Source organism: Petaurus breviceps, unplaced genomic scaffold, assembly GCF_028583685.1.
Source record: "Petaurus breviceps papuanus isolate PSGF00001 unplaced genomic scaffold, PetGlider_PUasm1.0 140, whole genome shotgun sequence".
NCBI lineage: Eukaryota > Metazoa > Chordata > Mammalia > Diprotodontia > Petauridae > Petaurus > Petaurus breviceps.
Genome location: NW_027185698.1, coordinates 25,885,999 through 25,909,059, shown reverse-complemented (window position 1 = coordinate 25,909,059; position 23,061 = coordinate 25,885,999). Strand labels below are relative to the sequence as shown.

Sequence of the window (23,061 nt, the reverse complement as noted above, 5' to 3'; positions counted from 1 at the left end):
GTTCTCACTTATGCTACATATCTAATCAATTGTCAAATCTCATAATTTCTAGTTCCTTGACATCTCTATTATATCTCCCTCTGTCCATTCACCCAGCCACTATCCAGGTTCAAGCCTAACATCACTTCTGAACTAGGGTATTGGTTTCCTAATCAGTCTCCCTAACTCAAATCTCTCTTTCTTCTCCAATCTGTCCTCTACACAGCTGCCAGAGTGATTATCCTATGCATTGTCTAACCATGTGATTTTCCCTACTTGATGAATTCAAATGATTCGCTATTACTTCTAGGATCAAACACCAATTGCTTTCTCTGATATGAAGATCTTCATAATGTTGCCCCTTCCTAGATCCCTGGTCTTCTTACATGCTATTCTCCTCTGCATACTTTATGAACCAAACATACTGGCCTATTTCCTATTCTTCACACATGGTGCTCTATCTCCTATTTCTATGCCTTTTCAATAGTTCCTCTCTAAACCTGGAATTTTATTCTTCCCTTGGTATCTTGGAATCCCTGTATTTCTTTAAGAATCAGTACAAGCATCACCTTCAGCTGGAGGCCTGATATAGAAACCTCAGTCGCTAGTTCCTTAATCCCCAATGTTACCTTATGTCTGCTTTGTATGAATCTCACATATGTGCATATTTGTACAAGCTATTTCATATGTTAGAATGTAAACTCCTTGAGGCAGAGAAGAGTATTACACACACATCCCACCCCCCACCCCACCCAAACACTCCATATGCCCCCAAACATGCCCCACCACCAACACTTTTATACACACACACACACACACACACACACACAGAAAGGGGGGGGGGAGTCTGTAAGCATATATATATAAATTTTCCTTCAGAATGGAAATTAGGAATTACTAGAAGCCACCATGATTTCAGAAAGAAAAAGTCTTACCAGTCTTACCTCCATTTCATTTTGACAATGTTATTAGGCTGATATCTGTGTGATATGTGAATCACACACATTCTGTTGTAAAATTGTGTTAGAGATTGGTATCAAGTTTATGTAAACATGTAGAAATGAACTTTCCCCTGTTTTTAAAATTTAGAATGTTTGAACATTTCTAGTTCCTTCATGATTCAGACTACCAATATTAGAATTGTATGTGCATAAATTTCAGAACTCTGGTATATAATTAATTTGTGGTTAAAGATGTGTATGTATCTTAAAGGAACTGTTTTCCTATCATCTCACCACCTATTTGGGGCTTCACTTTCCTTTTAACCATGCTGGTTTAGCCTCAGCCTCACAAGTGACAGCTCCATAAGCTCTCCAGACTGCTACCTCCTCACTTGCTTCCTCAAGGGTATCCTCTCCTCCTTTTCAGCTTCCTTTTATATTTTGTCTCCCCTTATTAGAATGCAAGATCTTTGAAAGGAGGATCCATCCTGGATTTTTTAGAATTTGTATCCTCTTTACTTAGCATAGTGCCTAATACATAGTAAACATTTAAAAGGAGTTGCATAGTTCTCTATATATTTATTGTCTATTGATCTTATGCCATTTGTCACTTTTAAACAGGTCTATCTTAGAGAAAAATGTAGAATTTTGTAAGAAATTCTTGAAATATTCATAATGATGTTTGACCCAGCGATCCCACTATTGGGCATATATTACAAGGAGGTCAAAGATAGAAAGGCCCACTATATATTAAAATATTCATAGCAACACTTTTTGTTCTGGCAAAAAAAAACTAAAAACAAAGTGTATATACTTTGATAGGGGAAAGGCTGAAAAAAACTGATATATGGATGCAATGGAATATTACTGAAATATTCTCTGAGGAATTCAGAGAAATATGGGAACACTTACCAACTGATATCGAGTAAAGAAAGTGAACTTAGAGAACAACATATCCAATGAATACAATACAATAATGTAAAGCAAAATAACACTAAAAAGACGTCTGAATTCTGAATGAAATGCAGTGACCAATATATGTCACAGAGGACAGGTGATGGAATATACCTCCTTGCTCTTGGGGTGGAGGTACAGATGCAATTATTTCATTCTTTTTATGTTCCTCTTAATCTTTATATAATTTAAAAAAACCAAGCCTTTTTATTGTTTGTATTTTTCACAAGCCTTAACCCATTCTGAAGTTTAGCCTTTCTGACACTCTTTTTACAGGCAATGCTCTGTAATGGGCCATTTAGATCTTAGGAAGAGAGACAGTTTGTACTCATGGGGAACTTACCTAGATAAAATATATTTATCTCAGGAAATAAAGGGATGTTTGAGTAAAATTAAAGGATGCAGTGAGCTCATGGGATAGCCTATGGGGGCATATGAGAGATTGGGCCGGGAGATGGTCAGTTCAGCCAAGACTGCAAAATGACCTGAGAGGGATTCTGGAGCATTGGAGCTGATATTGTTTACTCTGTAGAACACAAAGAAATCTTGTGTTCTTTATAAATGCACCAGTTATGGGTCAACCCATCCTTGGCATCTTTTAATTTACTCAGCATGAGTAAGCTATCCAAGTATGTACACAAACAGGGCTTGACAAAATCCCTTGGGTTCTCCATGTTTGCACTTACAAACTCAGCTGTTCTGACTGTCTCTCCTCATCCCTTTTTGGGGACCATATTGCTTCACCTTCAAAGTGTAGTAGATTTCAATGCAGTCAACATTTTAAAAGTGAAATTGCTTGCACAAATATGCATATGTGCTAGTAGGCCTCTATGAGGCCACACAGATTTTTATCAGAGTTGGTGCAATGGCTCACTGTGTTTGGGAACAGTCTTCAGAACCCCATGGTAACAATAAGTTCCATCCCCACAGCAAAAAGCATGTCTACCTGATTTTCAATCAACAAGGTGAATTAATCAGTCAGCCAATTTATTTGGCAACTACTTTGTGCCAGGGATTGGGGTGCAAAGACAACTCTGCACTCACCAGAGTCTTGCTCCTGATCAAGTTGCTCTCTCAAGAAACATTTGCCTCCTTTGGTATCCTCAGTGCTTAGCACATTGCCCAGCACATACTGGGTGTTAATAAATGTTGATTGATTGATTATATTCTATGGTGTGGATGACATATAGCTATAAACACACAATATGTGTGTATTTAAAAACAATTAATAAACAGGTAATTTTGAGGACAGCTGCAATTGATGGGTTCAGGTTAAAAAAAAAAAGATTTGATCACTGTTCCCATTCTCTGAATTTGACTGAGAAAGACTTTTAATTGTTATTCCAAACCAATGCAGCTTCAAAAGACTTAGACTTAACTACCAAAGGCAGAAGACAGACCCTGAAATTGTCTTCCTATGCTTCCTTGAGGTGGTGAACCCTAGGGGACTCTAGATTCTGGAAGGTTATGCTTACTGATGGAAAGAGTTCACTACAGGCCCCACAATGAACTGTACTCCTGTCTAAGGAAAAGTCCAGCTAAGCACAGGGAGGCTCTTACTGGGATACTGGGAAGAGCTTTTTTTCACTCCAGTTTCAGAGGAAGCAGAGGAGTTTCCACCTGCAATTAGGAGAGGGAGGCTCACAAGAAGGAAGCCACAGATTCCCTAAGAATTAAAGTCAGAGGACATACGAATGTGCTCTCATCCCTGGAGGCAACTCCAAAGAAGGAGGAGGGCAGTAGTTTGAAAAATGTTTCGATGGGCCACATTAGTGAGATATGAAAGGGAGTTCGTCTGAAGAAGAAATTGTCATTAGGTGATTTAGATTCTAGTCTGTTTGTTAAAAACAATAACAACAACAAAAAGGTCTTGTGACCTGATGCCAGGGACAGAATTGGTAAATTAAGGAAGAACCATTTTCATGGTAAGAGAATGAATTTGGTTTTTAGACACATTGGACATCTTGAATATCATAATGACAAAGCAGAGAAAATGTGATCTTTCTTTGTGATTTCTTTGTCCCTGTCTTTTTGCATGGAGATGAGGGAGAAAGTGATGATCATGGCAACCAAATGAAAAGGCTACATTTTCCAGAATGCTGTGGGCTAAAAGAATATATACAAACACATACACAAATTTACACAGTGTGTATGTGTGTATATATAGAAACATACATATACACATCTTTACATATGTATATATCTATAAGTAAATACCACAAATGTATATATGATATATACATGCATACATTTATCTATACTTATATGCATATTATATGTTAAAAACACATGGCACAGGTAGTAAGTAAGGATTTACTGGGAGGAAAAGAGAGGAATGCAGATGGATAAGTGGCTCTTGTGCATATGGAGCTGGAGTTGATCTGGGGCCATGGAGACAACTAAGATAGACAGAGGCATTGCTATCAGCCAAATGACAATGGCTGGCAAATGGGAATAATGTCTAAACTGCAGAGATGTTGACATGGTCCTTCCCTCCCAGCCCCCACCCCAGTTTCCAACCCCTAACTCCATTGGCAGAGAGTCTTTACTCAGACTTCCCCAATTAGATGTACGTATTGGGAAAGGGTTGAGCCTTGAATTGTTCTTGTGAGAGGAGGAATGAGAGAGAGAATACAGGTTGTGGTTACTTTCTAGTGCTTTGCTGTTCTGTTTTGAATAAATATTTTTTTAATTTCAGTGTTATTGGGAGCCTTTGTTTGCTAGCAGATAAGATGGCTGAATACATTGAAATCATCTAACTACAGAGCTTCTGTATCCAAATGAGATCAAAATGTATCCAAAAGAGCATTGATTATTGAAAAATTCCAAGGTAGGAATCCAGTGTGGCTGCCAGATGTTAGGGTCTGAACCCTTGATTATAATGGGATCAAAAGTCTGGTACGATGTCTCTGTAATTAATCTTATGACCCAAATCTCTTCATATTCCAAATATAACGTGTGTGTGTGTGTGTATCATTAGTATCAGGTTAAATCTACGTCTATATATATCATATATTATATCTATAGATATCCTCTATGTAGATACTCTATATCTATATTTATATACAATAGTCTATATTTTGTTTTTCTCCAATTACATGTTAAAACAAAATTTAAATATAAAAAAAAGTTTTGAGTTCCAAATTCGATCCCTCTCCTTCCCCCTCCCTGAGATGGTAAGCAATCCAATATAGGTTATACATGTGCAATCATGTAAAACATAATATTCTATATAGATTTAACCTGACACTAATTCTGTAAGCAAGTGTGGAGATGGAGGCAGAAATATTGAGCATTAAGGGCAGGGACTGATGGTTTTTTTGTTTTGCTTTATTTTGTTTTTTGGTATCTCTAGCACTTAGCACAGCTCCTGACAGATAGTAGGTGCTTAACAAATGCTTGTGGATTTGGTTTGATGACTTTATAGATAGATGAATTTAGAGGTCATTAATCACATCATTCCCACCTTATTGTTTAGATGAAGAAATAGAAGTAGAGGGAAAATGATCTGGCCAAGGTTACAGATATAAGCCAAACTAGGATTTACACTCAGGTCCTACAACTAGTAGAGTGGTCTTTCTACTACGCCATGAGTGAATATACCAGCAGGTACATGGCCATGAGAAGTGCAATCAAGAAAATGAGAGGAAACTGGGGAACATGGTAAGTGGGTTCTTGTAGCCGTAGCCTGAAAGTACTACTTGGGGAATTCCCCAGCTAGAGGCCAATCTTGGAATGGAGAGGGAGTTGAATACTTTCTTTAGTTTTCCATACTTAAAAGGGTAGGGCTTAGTGACTCTCCTGAAAGATTCCTGGTACTACACATATAAGATGCAGATGGTAAAACTAATGGAGCTGTAAGTCCTGGAGTGTCAGAGCATGCCTGTGGTCCTTATTGGGGTTGTATATAGATGCTTGTGTATGGGAGGAAAGCAGAACCAAATTCAGTAAGGAAAGTTTGGGATATTAATAGAACCACAGAAATATATATATCTTCTCACTTGAGCCCCAGACACTTAAATTACAGATTAGGGGAAGTTTGGGGGATATTTTTGAGGGAAATAGCTGGTCAAGCTAAGTTAATAAACAAATTCATTTCAACAAACATTTATTAGTGCCTTTACTGTGCAAGGTCTTATTTTAGCCAATGCCTGTCCTCAAAAAACTTACATTCTACTAAAGGGGATACATTACAGAGACAAAAGTAATACAACTTAGGTTGTAATGGGAGTGTGATACAGAGGAGAGATCCAAAGTACTCTAAGAAAATCTGGAGAATATTTTCAGGTGGAAGCTGGTGGTCATGGAGGTTTCATAGAAGTGGTACTTGAGTTGGACTTTGAAGGATGAATACAGATTCTGAAAGATGAAAATTGAAGAGGAAAAACCTTCTTAGCATGGAGACAGTCTGCACTAATGCACATAAGTGCAAGGCAGGGAAAGGTTGGGGAAGCAATGAATCCTAAGCAGTTGGAATGTAGAGTTCATGATAGGGCGTGATAATAAGGTCAGAGGAGTCCAAATCAGATCATGGTGGGCTTTTATGCCAATCTGAGGAGTTAGTGCTTAATTTCTTTGGCCATAAGGAGCCTGAGGCCTTTGAGGAGGGTTTTGGAGCTCTAACAATTTACAGATGCTTTGTTGTTTTAAAGTTCTCACACTTGCTTAGGAATTTCAAAATTTGTGACTTGATTTTCCTTGAAAGAAATGTGTTACTTATGTCATGTCATATTAAAACTAGGAGAGGAAGTGTGGCATAGACTAGAAGAAAGAGCCCAGCTAGAGTAGGCCTTGGGAGACATAGTGTGTAGTGAGAGCTTTCTCACTGCCTCCCAGCTTGACCTCACCACCCTCTCCCAGCTCCACTTTCCTCACTTGCAAAAACAATGAAGTTGGACTAGATGATCTTTTAGCTCATATATTATATGATCCTTTTATGCAGAAATATTCAGTGCAATTCTACTGCTCCTTCATAATGGGAACTAAACTTTATTTGTAAAAACATTTTAAAGAAATTTTGTTCATGAAAGCATTAGATTTCAGAATATCAGTGCTTGGTTGGATTATATTTGGTAATGGAAGCAATTTACTTCCTTTAAAAATTATCCTTCTTTCCCCTTCCATTTAAAAAAAATTAAGTACAGTCCTTATAGCACCTCCTTATCTCAGTTCTATAAAGAGGGAAAGGAACAAAATTTGGGTAAAGGGAGGGAGGAGAAGGACCAAAATCTTTGTTATAAATATACTGCACAGGGGCAGCCAGGTAGCACAGGGAGTAAGAGCACCGGTCCCAGAGTCGGGATGAACTGGGATCGAATCCGGGCTCTGATACTTAGCACCACACCCAGAAATAACTGGCCATGTAACCTTGAGCAAGTTACTTAACCCCAATTGCTTTAAAAAAAAAAAAAGAAATATACTGCACTTCTTACTTCTTCAATCCCATTTAGCCCAGCTGTGATTGAGGTAGGTCATTCAGCCCAGTACAACATTTGCAAATGTTTCTCTTCAATTATTTGTAGAGAATCTCATAAGGTGCACTTTGTCAAACCACAAACTCCAAAAAAGAAAAAAAAAAAAGAAAAGCTCTGTTGAAAAGGTAATTTAAACGAAGTGCAAAGTAGCCACAGATGTTTCCAATTGCTCTCTCTGACTATCAGTGAACCACAGGGAAGTCATTATGATGATGTGAGATTAGCTTCCATTACACGCTGGCAGGGAACTTTCATTGGACCAAGCTGATCATTTGTTTGAGGTCACAGCCTGCATTTTTTTTTGATGCTATCTGTCTGGATTCTCTGATTTCAGCGAAATTCAGAAATTTGCAGTGGGTCTTCTAGTCATTAGCAGGAATTAGCCAGGTTCTTCTGTAACTGAGGAATGATTAAGTGAATGAGAGGAGGTATGTATATCACATCTGTTGAGGCTTCTAATATATCAGAACCACATAAACTGTTTTTCAGTGTATTTTTAAAAATCTATATGTATATGTTTGTATATGTGTGGGTATTTATATCATTCATCCATCTGTCTATCCAATTCTGCTTAAACTTTTGTATCCAACCTCCATGATGACACTGAGCAATAGATCATAGTAGGGTCTGGGCAAAGAGAAAGCCTCTAACAGTATGGGGGATTTTAGGAATTCTGAGAATTTATAGAGAAGCTCACTGGGGAAGGGATTAAAGAAGAAATTCTTAACCCTTTTGCTATCATGGACCTCTTTGGTATTTTGAGGACTCCTATGGACCACTTCTAAGTATAAGGTTTTTTAAATAATTGAAGGAAATGTTAAATTTCAGTTAGAGGTTAGTGAGAACAAATGTGTATATTTTTCTCCATCAGTATTCATGCTTTCCCTGAAATCTGTCAGTGAACTCCTTTGGGGTCCACAGACCTAGGTCAAGAACCCCTGCATTAAAGAAATATCTTACCTGGAGGATGCTAAGGTCCAGGGAAGTGAAGTGAGTTGTTCAAGGTTGTATGAGAAGGTCAATGTGGATGATTCCCTCTCCCTTCCTCTGCCATCCCACCATTGTTTAAGAGAACCATTTAGGGAGGAACTAGCTTCTGAACAAGTAGGGAATGTTCACTTGAGTGCAAAACATCTCTTCCACTCAGATTTGCATTATAAAACAGTAATACCAATGATCCTTGCCTTTGAAACAGTGAATCCATCTAAAGCACACATAATGGGGAAAAAATGGAACATGAATAGGAAAAAAAAGTTCCATGTATGACTTCTGTTACATTTCAAATATCACGGAACAAGAATATGTGGGTCCCTTATGGTAGAAGTGAAGTTTGGGGGAAAAGACTCAGATATGTGCCGTTATTTGGGTTCTATAATTAACTTAAACTCAAATTGGTATAAAGGAAAGAACACTGGACCGGTAATCATAAGACCCTTGTTGCAGTTCTGATTCTACCTTTTGTCTGTTATGCAATTTTGGGCAATCCACTTCTCCCAACTAGGCCTCAGTTTCCTCATCTGTTAAATGAAGGGACTCACATAGGGGAGGTTGGATGGTATAGGGGAAAGAACACTGGATTTGGAGTTAGAGGACCTCACTCTGCTTCTTGCAGTCATTTAATCCCCATGGGCCTGTTTTCCTCAACTGCAAAACGAAAGTATTGGACTAAAGGGTTGTGAACATTCCTTCCAGGCCTAAATCTCCAATGATCCTATGGATAAAAAAATCCCATAGGTCACTTCCACTTTAACATTCTAGAATTTTGTTCTGATCCTAACTTGTTTTATTGCAGACATTACAAAAGGTCAAAGCACATTGCTTTTTGTTGTTAACACAGTTTATTATTGGCACACTTATTGGCAAAGCATACATAAAATACCATTGTATTATAACACACTGAATCACTGTGTCTTTACATGTGTAGTTGAACATATTAATATGTAAATGAAAAAAATTAGTTCTCTTATAAAGTTTCACATAAATACACTGGGATCCAAAAAAGAAAAAAGACCAAAAAAAAAAACCAACCAAAAACATTTGAGGGCTTTACAAAAATATTATACAAGAAATATACTATGAAAGGAAATAAAGCCAATTCAGATACAATAAAAACACAAAAGTTTCCAATTTTATTAAACGGCCCACAAAAATCAATGAATTACATGGCTTGAAAATATTTGGATCAACAGCAATTTTACAAAGCATAAACTCTCATAGGACTGGGTGTCTTTCTCCACATAAAAATATTTCTCATGTCTTTGATGAAAAAAAAAGACATTTCTTGTTTCAGTACTTGTATAAATGACTGAAGGGCTAATGATTGGTATGAATGATAATACAAATGAAAACTGCTGGATCCTTTCAAGGGTTAACCAATGAGTGAAGACGTAACAAAAGAACAAAAGTTACATTTCAATAACTTCCCAAAAGCTGATTTGTTTTTCTTTTCTTTCTGAAACAAGAAACTTTCAGGTGCAAGTCAAAAAGCAGAAAATATTTTACAATATTAAAAAGTCATCCATCATTAGGTTGAGCATAATTAATGAGATCCTGAGCACTGAGGACTTCTTAACAATATGGCCTTCATCTGATAGGAGAAAAAGAATCTTAACAAAACAACATATTGTTAAAAATTTGCCATGAGGTGCTAGATTACTTTCAATTATTTGAATCAAGGTCAGTGCCAGTATGCATGTCATATGTGAAGGCCTCCAAGAAATGTACAATGGAAGCATGTTCAGAATCAATTCTCTCAATTTTTAAAAATAAAAACAAAAACCAGAGAGCTGCAGTTTAGAAATTGATATCTGTGTGGAAAGTTTTCCCACCCCATCCCACCCCGGTCTCCTAAGTAGATGCTCTGAAAGAATAATTCCAAGCCACCAGCATACATAACGGTGGATTAGGAGCAGGTGAGCTTATTGGGAAGCCTGTGGTGTAGGGTTTTCAGATTTGGTCTCTTGGTTCGCAGGTGGCTTGCTGCTCCATGGGCTGTTGTTCCCCAAGGCTGGTGAATTGTTGAAGTCTTCCTCATCATCCATGCCATTTGCTGCATCATACTGTGTGTTTTCTAATCTGGTGATAAGCCTTTCATCTTCATCCCCAAATTCTCCTCCCATCAGAGTTGGCTCTCCTACCACCATCACATCCTGTGAACAGCATCCAACATTATTACAGGGGAACCTTGAGAGAGGGAGACAGTTTAAAACAAAGCATGGGGAGGGAACTGAATCTAACAACAAACTTAATGAAATGTACAACAGGGGCAGATACACCTAGTGGGCCCATAATACAACATTGGATTTTTATGTGAAATAAACACTATCTCCTGTTATCAAGCATCCACAATTTGCTTATATCTTCATTAGAATCTGACACCCAACAACAGGCACTGTAAGTAGTCTGTAAAGCTTTTTTTTTAAAGGGTTTTTCAACTAACCATTAGGAAAAAAAATCCTTTTAAACTTGTTCTCCTTGGGGAATTTTCCAAACCCTATTTAATCCTCTGTTGGGTATTTTAAATATCTATAACATCTGATACTTTTATTTGGGAGCTGAGGAATGCTTTGTAAACTAACAGCATATGAAGACATAAATAAGTTGCAAATCTATAATATTCACAAGACTTGTATGGAACAGTCCTTCCTCTATTCCAGGGATGCCATGCATTTTTATTGAAGACAGCCTCTCTTCTCCCTAGCCATCCAGGCCCTTTGATGCAACCAATATACTTGACATTCTGCTACTTAATTATGGTAATTAATTTAGGTAAAGTTTTCGATAAAAACAATGTTCACACTGATTTGACAATTTGCATAGCTAATTAAGTCATTAGCAAAAACCTGCTGATTGCCAACAAGCCCTGAATTTACCATCTGTTATTTCATGATGCCTGTCACCTATCCCCACATAGGCAACCCTGCCACCAATCTGTGCAGTAAGAGGACCAATCTGTCCAGCTGGTACCATAAAAGGAAGATGAAGAGTGCTAATTATAATTACATTGATGAAGCTGGTAGTCATCAAAAACTGGAGCATGCAAGAAGGAAAGAATCCATCTAATCACTCCTTTAAGTACAAATTGTCCTTCCATGCAAATAAGAGAACCACCTCCTGTACAGTGCATCTTGGCGAGACTGCAGAAGATACCCCGATGGGTGAGAACCTAGCTAGACCAAAGCTCCCCCTCCTTTTTCAAGGGGAAATATGTTGGGTGACTGTGCATCTATATGCATGAGAAAGGACACGTGTGGGACATCTGCATCTTTTCTTGCAGTCTATTAGGAGACAAGATTTGGGCAATAGAACCCTTGAAAGTAGAATGACTCCAGTCATCCAGACTACTGATGACGGAGAACGCCTATTCTCTATATCCAGCAAGTTCAGGCCAAGAGGAAATTGCCTGCAAGCCGTCACAGTAAGAATTCCCTAATATTAAGTATTGTGAATTATTAGATCTAGATTTCTGACTGAGGCAAATGATTCTCCTCCCTAGGAGATTCTCAAAAGAACAAATTGTCTTCTTTTTGGGATACTTTAAATGGAATCCTGTTTAAAGCAGGGAGATGAACGAGATGACCTCTTGGAATCCTTATCTCTCCTCTGATTCCATGATTGAATACCTTCTTTGAAATAGTACTAAACAGTCATTTTTAAAGCTTCTCTCTTCCAACCTTGAACTAGAATATATGTGATTAATATCTTAGTGTTTTTTATTTTTAAAAGAAAAATTCAGATCTTACAATACGTGCCTCCCCCTTTTCACAATGAGATTTTTTTTTTGCTGAATTCTCTAAGCTACTCCAGCAATTTCCATGTAAAAAAAAAAACAATTCCTTATGCATATTTACTTCACTTCACTATACTCCTTAGCAAAAGCTGACAGGCTAGAGTCCATATAATGCTTCAACTTGGAATATTTGGAGAATTGGGGAAAATATGAATGGATTTTAAAAATGTGCTCCCTCACTGGATGCAGCTCTTTGAAACTGATTAAAAACATGCCAACAACAAAAAAAAACTACCTTCCACCAGGGACCCCACTAAGCACGTAGAGTGTATATTTGGTAAGCATGGTAATACTGGAGTGAATAGCTCAGAATTTGATCTAATGTCGACATATGCACTTCAAAGTAAATATTTATTTTGCAAATATGAGCCAGAACTGAGACAGCTTTGACAGAAACCCTTGGGGTTGGTTGGGCAGCAATTTAGACAAGAGTCTGTCCAACCTAAGACAGCAGCAGGGAAAAAAATACAAATTCAACTGTAAACCAATGCAATTTCAGGCTGCATTTGGCCACATCAGGCCACTTATGTGAGAGATGAAAGTTCTTAATTTAGTTTGGGTGCTGCTGTATGATACCATGTTTGGTCATGGGTGTTTAGTATGGAAAACAGCCAACAAAGTGTAGGAAATTCAGAGAAAGACAGTATGACTAGGAGCAAAGAAAAGTATACCAAATATGGATGGTTTGGCCAGAGGATCATGATAGATAACTTTTGTCTTGTAACATACTCAGATTCCTTTGAAGTTCTTAAAATGTTTAAAGTTTGAATGTGAACATCAAGATACTATATAAATTATTGCTATTATTATTATTACTATTACTGCTATAACTTTATTATTAACTAGATTAGAAATAGATTTTATAATCATCTACCATTGTACCTGAATTAATAAGTTGAAGGGAGAGATCCTGAGGGTTGGGGGCTGAAGAGGTAAGGATGATCAGGAAATCAGGGATGAGATTAGGAAAAAGGCAAATTAGGGGGAGGGAGGAAATTCTCAAACGTAGACTACATTCTATTATCTATTCCAAAGCAATGGTTGTTCAAGAAAGGTGATACAGAGATGTTTGAATCACTTCAAACTGGGAAGTATGCTAAGAGATACACATGGAATAAGTTGACCTTGGTGGCTGGTATATAAGATACCCCCATATGAAACTAATGAATGCTGTGAAAGTGTTAAAAATCCTAAAATTCTCAAAAACACCAAATTTGTTTTACTTCTTACATAAAATTCCATTCTGTAAATAATTGTTTATTCATGTGTGTTTGCATATCACATGTGCACATCTCTAGAAGATATTTGTAAGATAATATATGATCTTTGTGTCATATGCATATCTATAAGAAACATCTGTAGCTATTTACATAAATACATCTACTCTATCCCTATATTATCTATATCTAAACCTGTATCATCTATATCTATATACATACCTATACCACATATATCTCTAATCTATCTCTATTTTCATCTCCATTCTCTATTTATTGCTATTATATTTTTAGGTACATATACTTCCACTAAACTCTGATGCCTTTTCTCTCTATGTCATAAAGATTACCCTGAGCTTCCAATGATTATACTAGTAAAAGAACAAATTCAGGTAGGTCTTATTGAACTAGAGAAGCCTCAGGCCACTGCAATTTCTGTGCTCTAAAAACCACTAGCCAAGCTCGAAGAGGCTCATCCCCAGAAGTTTGGTTACTGGCCACATCAAGTCACAAAGACTATTTGCTGAGGGGTGGAGATTTTACACTCTGCATTGTTGAAATGATGGATCCTTGAACCACTGAAAAAATTATATGTCCACATATAAACTTAGTTCATTTTGGCTTCTATGTATCGCCTCCCCCCCCCCCCGCCCCCAAACAGACCCATATTATCATTGGTAAAGGGAACTTTCAATGAGAAAACTCCCTCTACCAATGTAGGTTAGCAGTTTTCCTTTAACTTAGTCTTAACTCAGTTACTTGGGGTTCTGAGAGATCAAGTGACTGACCCAAGATCACACAGCCAGGATGAGTCAGAGGCAGAATATAAACTCAGGTCTTCCTGGCTCTGAAACCAGCTCTCCATCTACTATCCCACACTGTCCTACATGGATCCTTCTATACTCTTTATATGTAGCAGTTGTGTGTAAAGAATAAATCCTAGGATTAATATCTTTACTTATCAGTCTTTACAGTGTAAGTTTAAATGCATTGGGGGTGTGTATCACCTTAATACTATCATTGTTGTTGTTGTTTTTAAATCACATTATTACCAATAGGGTATAGGATTGACATTTCAACTCTCTTCCATATAGTGTAAAAGGCAATAATAATCCCTCTGGGTAGAAACACATACCCCCTCGCGTCCCCAAAGTGTGGCCCTCTGCTCCTCCGCTGGAGTCCTGAAGGTACCACCAAACTAATTCCCATTTAATCGCTTCTCACTAATCCCCGAGCAATGGCCACCAACCTCTGAGGAGGACTGGAAGTGACTCCTCTAAGAGCCCCTCAATGCTTCTCCTTAAATTGGACAGAAGGGGTCACTGCGGTTGAATGACACAGGGCTCCATCCCTCCCAGGGTTGAGGCTGCAGCTCTGGAGTGCTCCTAGCTCCTGCTCATGGAGTGAGAAGCAGAATCCAAGTATTAAACCCTAGTCTTTCATTTGGGAGCGCACATTGCTACTGTGAGACCACTGGTCTGTTCTGAGTAGTACATTCTTGAGTATTCTTTTCTCTCTATCTTGAAAAAAAAAGTATGCTCATTATTTTGTGGTCAAGGAAAAAAAAACATCGTAAGGGAGTGGCTGGTGATGGCCTTTTTATAATTATCATGTTTGATGGTGAAGCTTTGTCAATATAGTGATAGGTTCAGTCATAAGATGTAGTCGACATAAACTGTCCAGTTTGTGTTGTCCAAAAACTTGGTCTGCTGAAATCAGCAGTCAAATCTTCATCAAAAGACTTTGCTTCACAGACTTTTGTGGCCATCTGAAATGTCTGCTCATCTAAAAATTTATCAACATTTGCTGGGCTTGAGGGATAGTGCTGTGGTTCAAATGGTGCCTTGTGCTAATCTAACTGGAAAATCAGTAAATACACTCTCACAGCTCACACTGTAAGATAACAGTGTGGCGGAGTGGGAAGAGCACTGGCTTGGGAAGAGACCTGGAGGTCTAGGCCTGGCTCTGCTCCTTTCTAGCTCTATGACCTTGGCTAAGTCTTTTCTCTTCCATGTGTCGCCATTTTGTCACCTGTCCAATAGGGAATGGAGCGATAAAAATAATCCTAAAGTTTCATTTAAAAATTCTGTGATTACATGAACAGGCTTATTTTATCTCAACTTACAAATATTTGGGGCCTCATTAATTTGGGGTCATGTCCGAAACTGAGGATTTATGCACATTTTATACACACATTTTTCTGGCACTGGAAGGGCAGGTCTGCAGGTGTATTTTGGTTTAGTGAAAGTGCTTAGTCATCCCTTTTAGATTCTTAAGGGCTCATGGCTATGGAGAATACTCCAGTGTAAGGACACTAAGACATTGCTGGGGAATCATAATTTTTAGAATCTTTGCCCTGGAATAGCCAAGGAAAGCAAAATAGCACTTTCTCCACTTTTCAGGCCATTCACTCAATGGCCAATGCTCTACTGGGTGGCTCGGAGTAGAAATAGCATCTTTCTCCTGCAGAACAGGACAAGAAGCCCAAAGGGACAGTAGGAGCTTCCCAGCTAAATACAGAGAAAGCTAAAGAGGAGGAGGGACAGAACTAGCCAAAGGGGAAGGAAGCTGAGAAGAATGAAAGGCAGAACTAGAAGAGAAAATTTGGGGGGAAGTAGAAAATCTTTGATTTTTTAAAAAAAAATTTCTGTACTAGTCAGTCCATCACTAGTTGGGAGGGAGATGGAAAAGGATCAGGACACCAATGGAGAAGGTAACACACACACAAGAGAAAATAACTGAAATCCAAGGAAGGGAGCAAGTCAGAGCTTAATCACAGAGAAGGACAAGATCAGAAGACTTGATGGATAGAGAATATCCACCAGGCACCAAGAGAGACCCTAGGTGACAGAGTAAAACATTTGGTAAAAGGGGGATGTAAAAACAGAAGGAAAGAGATGAAGGCCATAAAGAGCTGGGAAAAGAGGAACATAATAAGGGGGCAGAAGAGAATATCAGGTTTGGGAAGGAATAAATGTTCAAAATAGGGAAAGAAACTATTCAGGATATATGAGGAGTATACAACAAAGGGCAGAGTTTTGGAAGAAACAGCAAGAAATATGAAGAAGAATGAAGCAGTTCCAGACCACATAAGGCTACTTCTAGCTAACCTAGTTCTTTGGCATAAGAAGTCATTGACATTCATGAAGCCCCTTTCCAAACCAATGGCTTTTTTCTTTGCCAGGTCCCAGAAAGGAAACAGAAGGCCATGACAGCTAAATAGTTGTGACCACATTCTCCTGCCTGGGTCTGAAAGCTCACCTTTAAAAAGTGGGGAGAGGGGAGTCAAAAATCAGCACATGCCAATTCCCAAACATCTATATTACCTTTTTCTTTCCTTTCAAATTTTACTGTATTACCTTTTTCTCTTTTCATTCAACTTTATGATCTGAATCTTTTAAAAAAAAAAAAGAGGTCACCCCCTCCCCTCCCTTTTCATTCATGAGCTCAGCTACAAGATGGCAGAAGACAGCTTGAAAGCTAGTGGCTCCTCTGGCTAGGGCCCTCTTCCTTTTGTGGTCAGAGGTCTGTAAACCTCCATTAGCATACTGCCATTGGTAAATAATACCCTATTTAAACCTTAAATGAAAGCTCACCTGCTTTTGAATCAGACAGTTCTTTAATTCAAATCTCCTTGCCACTCAAATTTGTAATATTCATACCTCATTTCTAGTTTTCTAGCAAGAATATCCAAAGCAGATTTCCCCTCAACAAAACCCTCCCTGACTCTCCTCCCTCTCCCAAATTATTTTATTCTAAAATGGGCTTCAACTTTTATCTTCTGTAAGAAGGTAGGACAGACAGAGACTTCAGGCCTAAAAGGAAGGCGAGACTTACAGGTACCTGACTTGACAAGCTCAGGTTTGCAGCAGGCGTTTTTTTCTTGCTGCTGGTGCTGTTGGCATTGTTCCCAGCGCTACTGTTGGAAGTGCTACTCGTGGAGTTTTTCCTTTTTCTCCGTTTGGTGGTTGGCTGCCTTGTGGGTTCTGCTACAATATGGGACAGGGGAGAAGAATCAGTTCTGAACAGACAGCATCACAACCTCCATGGGAAGTACTCCAATCCAACCCCTGCTGAAGCTAGCTTTGTCATAGAATCAACAGTTGGCATCCCATATATCAGGGACAAACATCTTACTGAATTTCAAAGTTAGAGGACTGAAAAGTCACACACTCATTTTCAGAAGATCTGATACCTTCAACTTAAGAAACTTTCAGGGTGGAACACATACATCAATGTATTCTACAGTGTTGCCTACTGGAAATATGTGATATTGCAGCTCAACTCTATTACAAATCTTGAATACTTAAAACCAAGGATTCTTAATATGGGATCTTGGTATAAATTTCAGAGAGTCTGTGAAATTGGATGGAAAAACAAACACATTTTAAAAACCCCTTATCTCTATTTTTAAAAAATAACTTTTAGCTAAAATTTAGCATTTCCTTCAATTATGATTTTTAAAATTATTCTTAAAATCCATAGCCTTTACTGTTGTGCCATAAAGTTCGGTCGTTCTCTCTCTCTCTCTCTCTCTCTCTCTCTCTCTCTCTCTCTCTCTCTCTCTCTCTCTCTCTCTCTCTCTCTCTCTCTCTCTCTCTCTCTCTCTCTCTCTCTCTCTGTCTCTCTCTCTCTCTCTCTCTCTCTCTCTCTCTCTCTCTGTCTCTCTCTCTCTCTCTCTCTCTCTCTCTCTCTCTCTCTCTCTCTCTCTCTCTGTCTCTCTCTCTCTGTCTCTCTCTGTCTCTCTCTTTCTCTCTCTGACTCTCTCTGTCTCTGTCTCTCTCTGTCTCTGTCTCTCTCTCTTTCTCTCTCTTTCTCTGTCTCTCTCTGTCTCTCTCTCTGTCTCTCTCTGTCTCTCTCTGTCTCTGTCTGTCTCTTTCTGTCTCTCTGTCTCTGTCTCTCTGTCTCTGTCTCTCTCTCTGTCTCTGTCTCTCTGTCTCTCTCTGTCTCTCTCTCACTCTCTCTCTCTCTCTCTCACACACACACACACCTAAGAACTTCTGACTCAAACTAAAAGAAGTAGAGGAGAGATCTAGTTCCGGCAGTTCTGAAGGCAAAGTCCAGAGGTCACTAAGGATAAGATAAATTTGTAAGTGTGGGGATCAGTGAGTTGATTCTGGAGTCACAACAGCACTACAGATTTCTAAAAACTCTATTCAAGGAGGCCTGTTATTGTTATTATCCAACAAAGCACAAGCCTAATAGTGCTCATTATCATTGATTAGTTGCATAATCATAAGCAAGTCTTCTCATTTCTGTGAGCCTCAATTTCTTCATTTCTAAGATGGGGACAGGAATACTATTGGGACTTCCCTCACAGGATTGTTGTGAAGTTAAAATGAAATCATGTATGTAAAGCCCTTCGAGGATTTTAAAATGCTACATGAATGCTAGTTATTATCATGAGTATGACCATCATTACCATCATCCCTTCTCTGAAGAAGGTTTCAACTTAGTGTACTGGAGGATTTATTTATTTATTTTTGGGTGAGAACATAGTTGATTTTATAATGAAAGCCATTGGTGTAATGGAATTTCCTATACAGAAATGAACCTTACAACCACTTGATAAAACATATCTGTTCTTTATAGGAAAGGGTCTTGTTTATTTTCTAATTCCATTTCAACTTGTGTCATTTGGAATGAATTTGCAATTCTGAACAGGTAAAGTCTTATTTTTGGAAGTACTGATCAAACTCAATGACTCTACTATTACATATTTTGTTTCCCCTACTAAGGCAATGATGTTTTATAAGGAAGCAACCCATGGTGTTATCCTTCTTTGTACCCCCTGACTGGCACCTAGCACAGTACTTTATTTAGAGTATATGCTGAATTTAGAGTATATGTTGAATTAATGAATGCATATTAAGGAATAAGAACAGCTCTACCTCCAAACAGGGAACCAAAAGAATTCCTGCTTAGCAATCCAGGTGACCTGGGGTACCAGATGCAGCACAGAAGAATATAGGATCAGACAGTAATATTTGTGGCAATAAGAAGTCATCTATCTAGATGGCCAGACCTTGGCCGTTAAATTCTCTCTCAAAAGTGATAAGTTTTCCTCTTAGGATCGTTGAGCTAGATAGATAGGACCTCAGAGGTCATCTAGTTAAACCCTCTTATATTCTATAGATGGGAAATTCAAAAAATGTTCATTATATTTGAATTTGTGGTTCTAGACCAGGGGTGGGGAACCTGTGGCCTCGAGGCCACATGTGGCCCTCTAGGTCCTTGTGAGGCCCTTTGACTGAATCCAGACTTCATAGAACAAATCCCCTATTGTCAGCAAAAGGCAAAATGGTGTAGAGGAACTGCATTTGGAGCCAGAGCACCTGGCTAGGTATGTGATCTCAATCAAATCACCTTTTCTCTTTGGGCCTTAACTCTGATGGGGATTAAAGTAAATGATCTCTAAGGTTCTTTCTTGTGGTAGGTGATGCAGTGGGTAGAGTTCCAGGCCAGGATCCAGGAAGATCAAACACTTAACTCTGCCTCAATTTCCTCATCTGTAAAATGAGCTGGAATAAGAAATGGCAAACTACTTCAAGAATCTTTGCCAAGAAAACCCAAAAGGGGGCATGATGAGGTGGACACAACTAAAAAAAATGACTGAACAACAACAAATAACCAAAAGGTTCTTTCCAGCTCTATCCTTTGATAGAATTATGGAAGTTTAGAAAAGATCTTTGAAAATGCTCCTAAGATCTCAGCCCTAATTCTGTTGGGGAAATGGAGGAGCATTATTTATTAGGGTCAGGTTAAAGCTTATTTAACCCATGATGTTTTTTAGGACTGAGGATCACTGATAGTGATACATTCTTTCTTCAAGGTACTCAAAGATATCATAAAATCCCTCTGTAATTTAATTTAAAACTTTTGCTTAAGGGGTATCATTTCCCAAAGGAAGATAGGTATAGTTATTACTGCTTCCAGATTTCAGATAGGAGCAAATGAGGCAAAGGGAGTTGAAAAACTTGCTCATGGTCATGGAGGCAAGAATATAGGTCTCACGGGCCAGCTAGAGAGGACTATAGCTCATTCCCTGTTCCTCAGAATTGGACACATTTAATTTCTGCACCCATAACTACAGGTATCTATAGGTGTACTTTTGACTAAATACCTATACATCTTATTTCCCACTTAAATCACACACTTTTTGAATCCTTGTAGCATATCTTCTCTATTAAGTCTCCTTAATTTACTAGAGCAATGTGGTTTTTAAAAAAAATGTTTATTTAGCATATTGTGATTGGGAGGCAGCCTAGTATGGAGGAAAGTAACCTGGATTAGGAATTAAGAGTCCTACATCATGGATCTGGCTCAGCTATTTATTACCTTACATAAATCACTTTAATGTCTGTGAGCCTCAGTTTTCTTATCTGTAAAACAGAACTAATAGTCTCTTTCTACTTTGCAAGATTTTTATGAGGCTCAAATAAGCTGATCTCTGTGAATGTGTTTTGAGAATTGTACGGTCCAGTGAATATATAAAATGCTATCCATGACAATGAAAATAAAGTACATTCAAATGCAGTTAATGAAGTTGAAACCTATTTCTAAAAATCCAAGATTCCCCTAAGATAAGCATTAAGACAGGTTTACATGAGACTTTGTTAATTTCTGAATTTTTCTAAATATATACTTGGTTAAGCCACCTATATTAATCTTACTTAAGATCCTATGCCTTCCTTCAGCCCTTAGACCATCATATTTCATGAATCAGAAAGCAATGTTCCTCATGTTAATAATTACTTTTTATTAAAATAATTTTTGGTGAATGGATATGTTTTGCTTTTGTGATCAATGAGGCTCAACACATGCCTGGAAGTAAAAATATATGAGATAGGAAGACAATTAATGATGATGTGAAGGGGTAATTTCAAAACCCCAGTAGAAGATTCTACTATCTAACCTGCATCCTAGAGATGGCTGGGAAAAACAATGCATTTTACATTCTCTTTATGATTAAACTGCTTTTTTGCCACATATATCTTAAGAAATGGGACAAGTATAACTTGCTTTAAATCCATCCGTTTTTTTTTTCTTCTTTCTTTTTTTAACTATGATATAAGACTAAAGTATACTAGAAAGACTAGCCTAGGGGGTCTAGTCTTGGTTTTGTTACTAGCTTGCTGGGTGACTTTTGGGGAGGAAATCACACAAATTTTCTGGGTCTAAACTTCCCCATTTTTCCTCTTCTATAAAATTACGGGGTTATGTTTTTTAAAAAAACCTCTAAGGTATTGTCTAGGGGCAGCTAGATGGGGCAGTGGATAGAGTGCTAGTCCTGAAGTTAGGAAGATTCATCTTCATTAGTTCAAATTCAGCCTCAGACACTTACTGGCTGGGAGGCTTTGAGTAAATCACTTAACCCTGTTCCCCATTTTCCTCATCTGTAAAATGAGCTGGAGAAGACAATGGCAAACTACTCTGTTATCTTTGCCAAGAAAACCCCCAAATAGGGTCACAAAGAGTTGGACACTGCTGTAACAATTGAACAATGAACAGAACTACAAAGATTTTGATTGACTCTAAAATTTTATTGTTCGAAGTTCTTCAAGTAAGCATGGACATATTACTTTTGTAAGTGAAGTTCAAACACTTCCCGTGCTTCTCCCATCACTTCAAACCAAATTGAAACATGTGCACATGTAAACAGGAGGAAGAAAGAAAAGCTACCTGGTGGTGCCACCATGCGCTGCCATTTCTGAAACAAGCATGTCTTCAGGCAGTCTCGGGGGCTGAGATTGTAAGTTTTATGTCTTGACATCAGTTCTTGCATTGGTTCCAGTATTACACACAACTGCAATGAAGGAATGAAAAGAAGCAGATTTGTATTTCACCGTATTGATTGTAACAATAATGATAAAGGCAGTTTACATTAATGTAGCACTTTACATACATTATCTCACATGAGCTTCATACCACCTTCTTAAGGTAGTTAATGGAAATATCATCCCCGTGCCACAGATGAAGATCTAGCAGCTTAGAAAGCTGCTTACAGTCAGTTAGCGAGGAACAGAGATGAAACTTGAATCCAGGTCTTCTGGCTCTAAGTTCAGTGCTCTGAACTGCACCATGCTGTCTTGATAATTAAAACCACTGGGAGCAATATGAGAGCTTATTGAAGCTTTAATGTTTCCTGGCTCTGTTTTTCTAATATATCAGTTAGAGAAAAATCTTATTAACAATTTATGGCACCTTAAATTATCATTTATTTTTTGGCACCACAGTACAGTACTAAAATAATAACTCACTTCATATAGCATTTCAAGGTTTACAAAGTACTTTTCAATGATATATAAAGAGTATACTGCATACATCTATGCTTTGCTTATAGTTTGTTGCTCGCTCTCTCTATATGTATGGTCCCTTCACTTTCTTTTTAAAATAATTTTAATGTTTTAATTGATACATTTTGGTTTTTTCCATCACCACTATTTCCCCCTCCCTTGTCTTTCCCCTTCCCCTGCCCAGAGAGCTATTCTGTATAATACCTAGTATTTTTTAAAGGAAAAAAATCGGTATAACTGATCAATACATAGAAAAATATCTGGAAATATGTGTAAAGTATAACACTCATGGACCTTCCACTTCTACAAAGGGATGGGATAGTGTGTCCTCTCAGTTCTCTTCCTTTAAGCTATGCTTGTTTTTTTTTGTTATTTTAAACACTGACTTTTGATCTTTTTTTTTCATGGCTG

The 23,061-nt window shown here is 38.0% G+C and overlaps 1 protein-coding gene across 7 annotated transcripts in view; it reads right to left on the bottom strand.

Moving 5' to 3' along the window:
* Nucleotides 1-9,167: 9,167 nt before the first annotated feature.
* Nucleotides 9,168-23,061, bottom strand: part of LDB2 (LIM domain binding 2) — a 412,576-nt gene continuing 398,682 nt past the window's right edge. The window contains exons 6-9 of one of the 7 annotated variants that reach the window (XM_069069360.1): nucleotides 22,037-22,160; nucleotides 17,192-17,340; nucleotides 14,604-14,746; nucleotides 10,413-10,497 (exon numbers count right to left, since the gene is read on the bottom strand). In XM_069069360.1, coding sequence (XP_068925461.1) covers nucleotides 14,642-14,746; nucleotides 17,192-17,340; nucleotides 22,037-22,160 — 378 coding nt within the window. In that variant the 3' untranslated portion in view covers nucleotides 10,413-10,497; nucleotides 14,604-14,641. Of the gene's footprint in view, nucleotides 10,498-14,603; nucleotides 14,747-17,191; nucleotides 17,344-22,036; nucleotides 22,161-23,061 lie in introns of all 7 variants that reach the window. The other 6 variants (XM_069069351.1, XM_069069370.1, XM_069069342.1 and 3 more) reach the window with 6 other exon arrangements.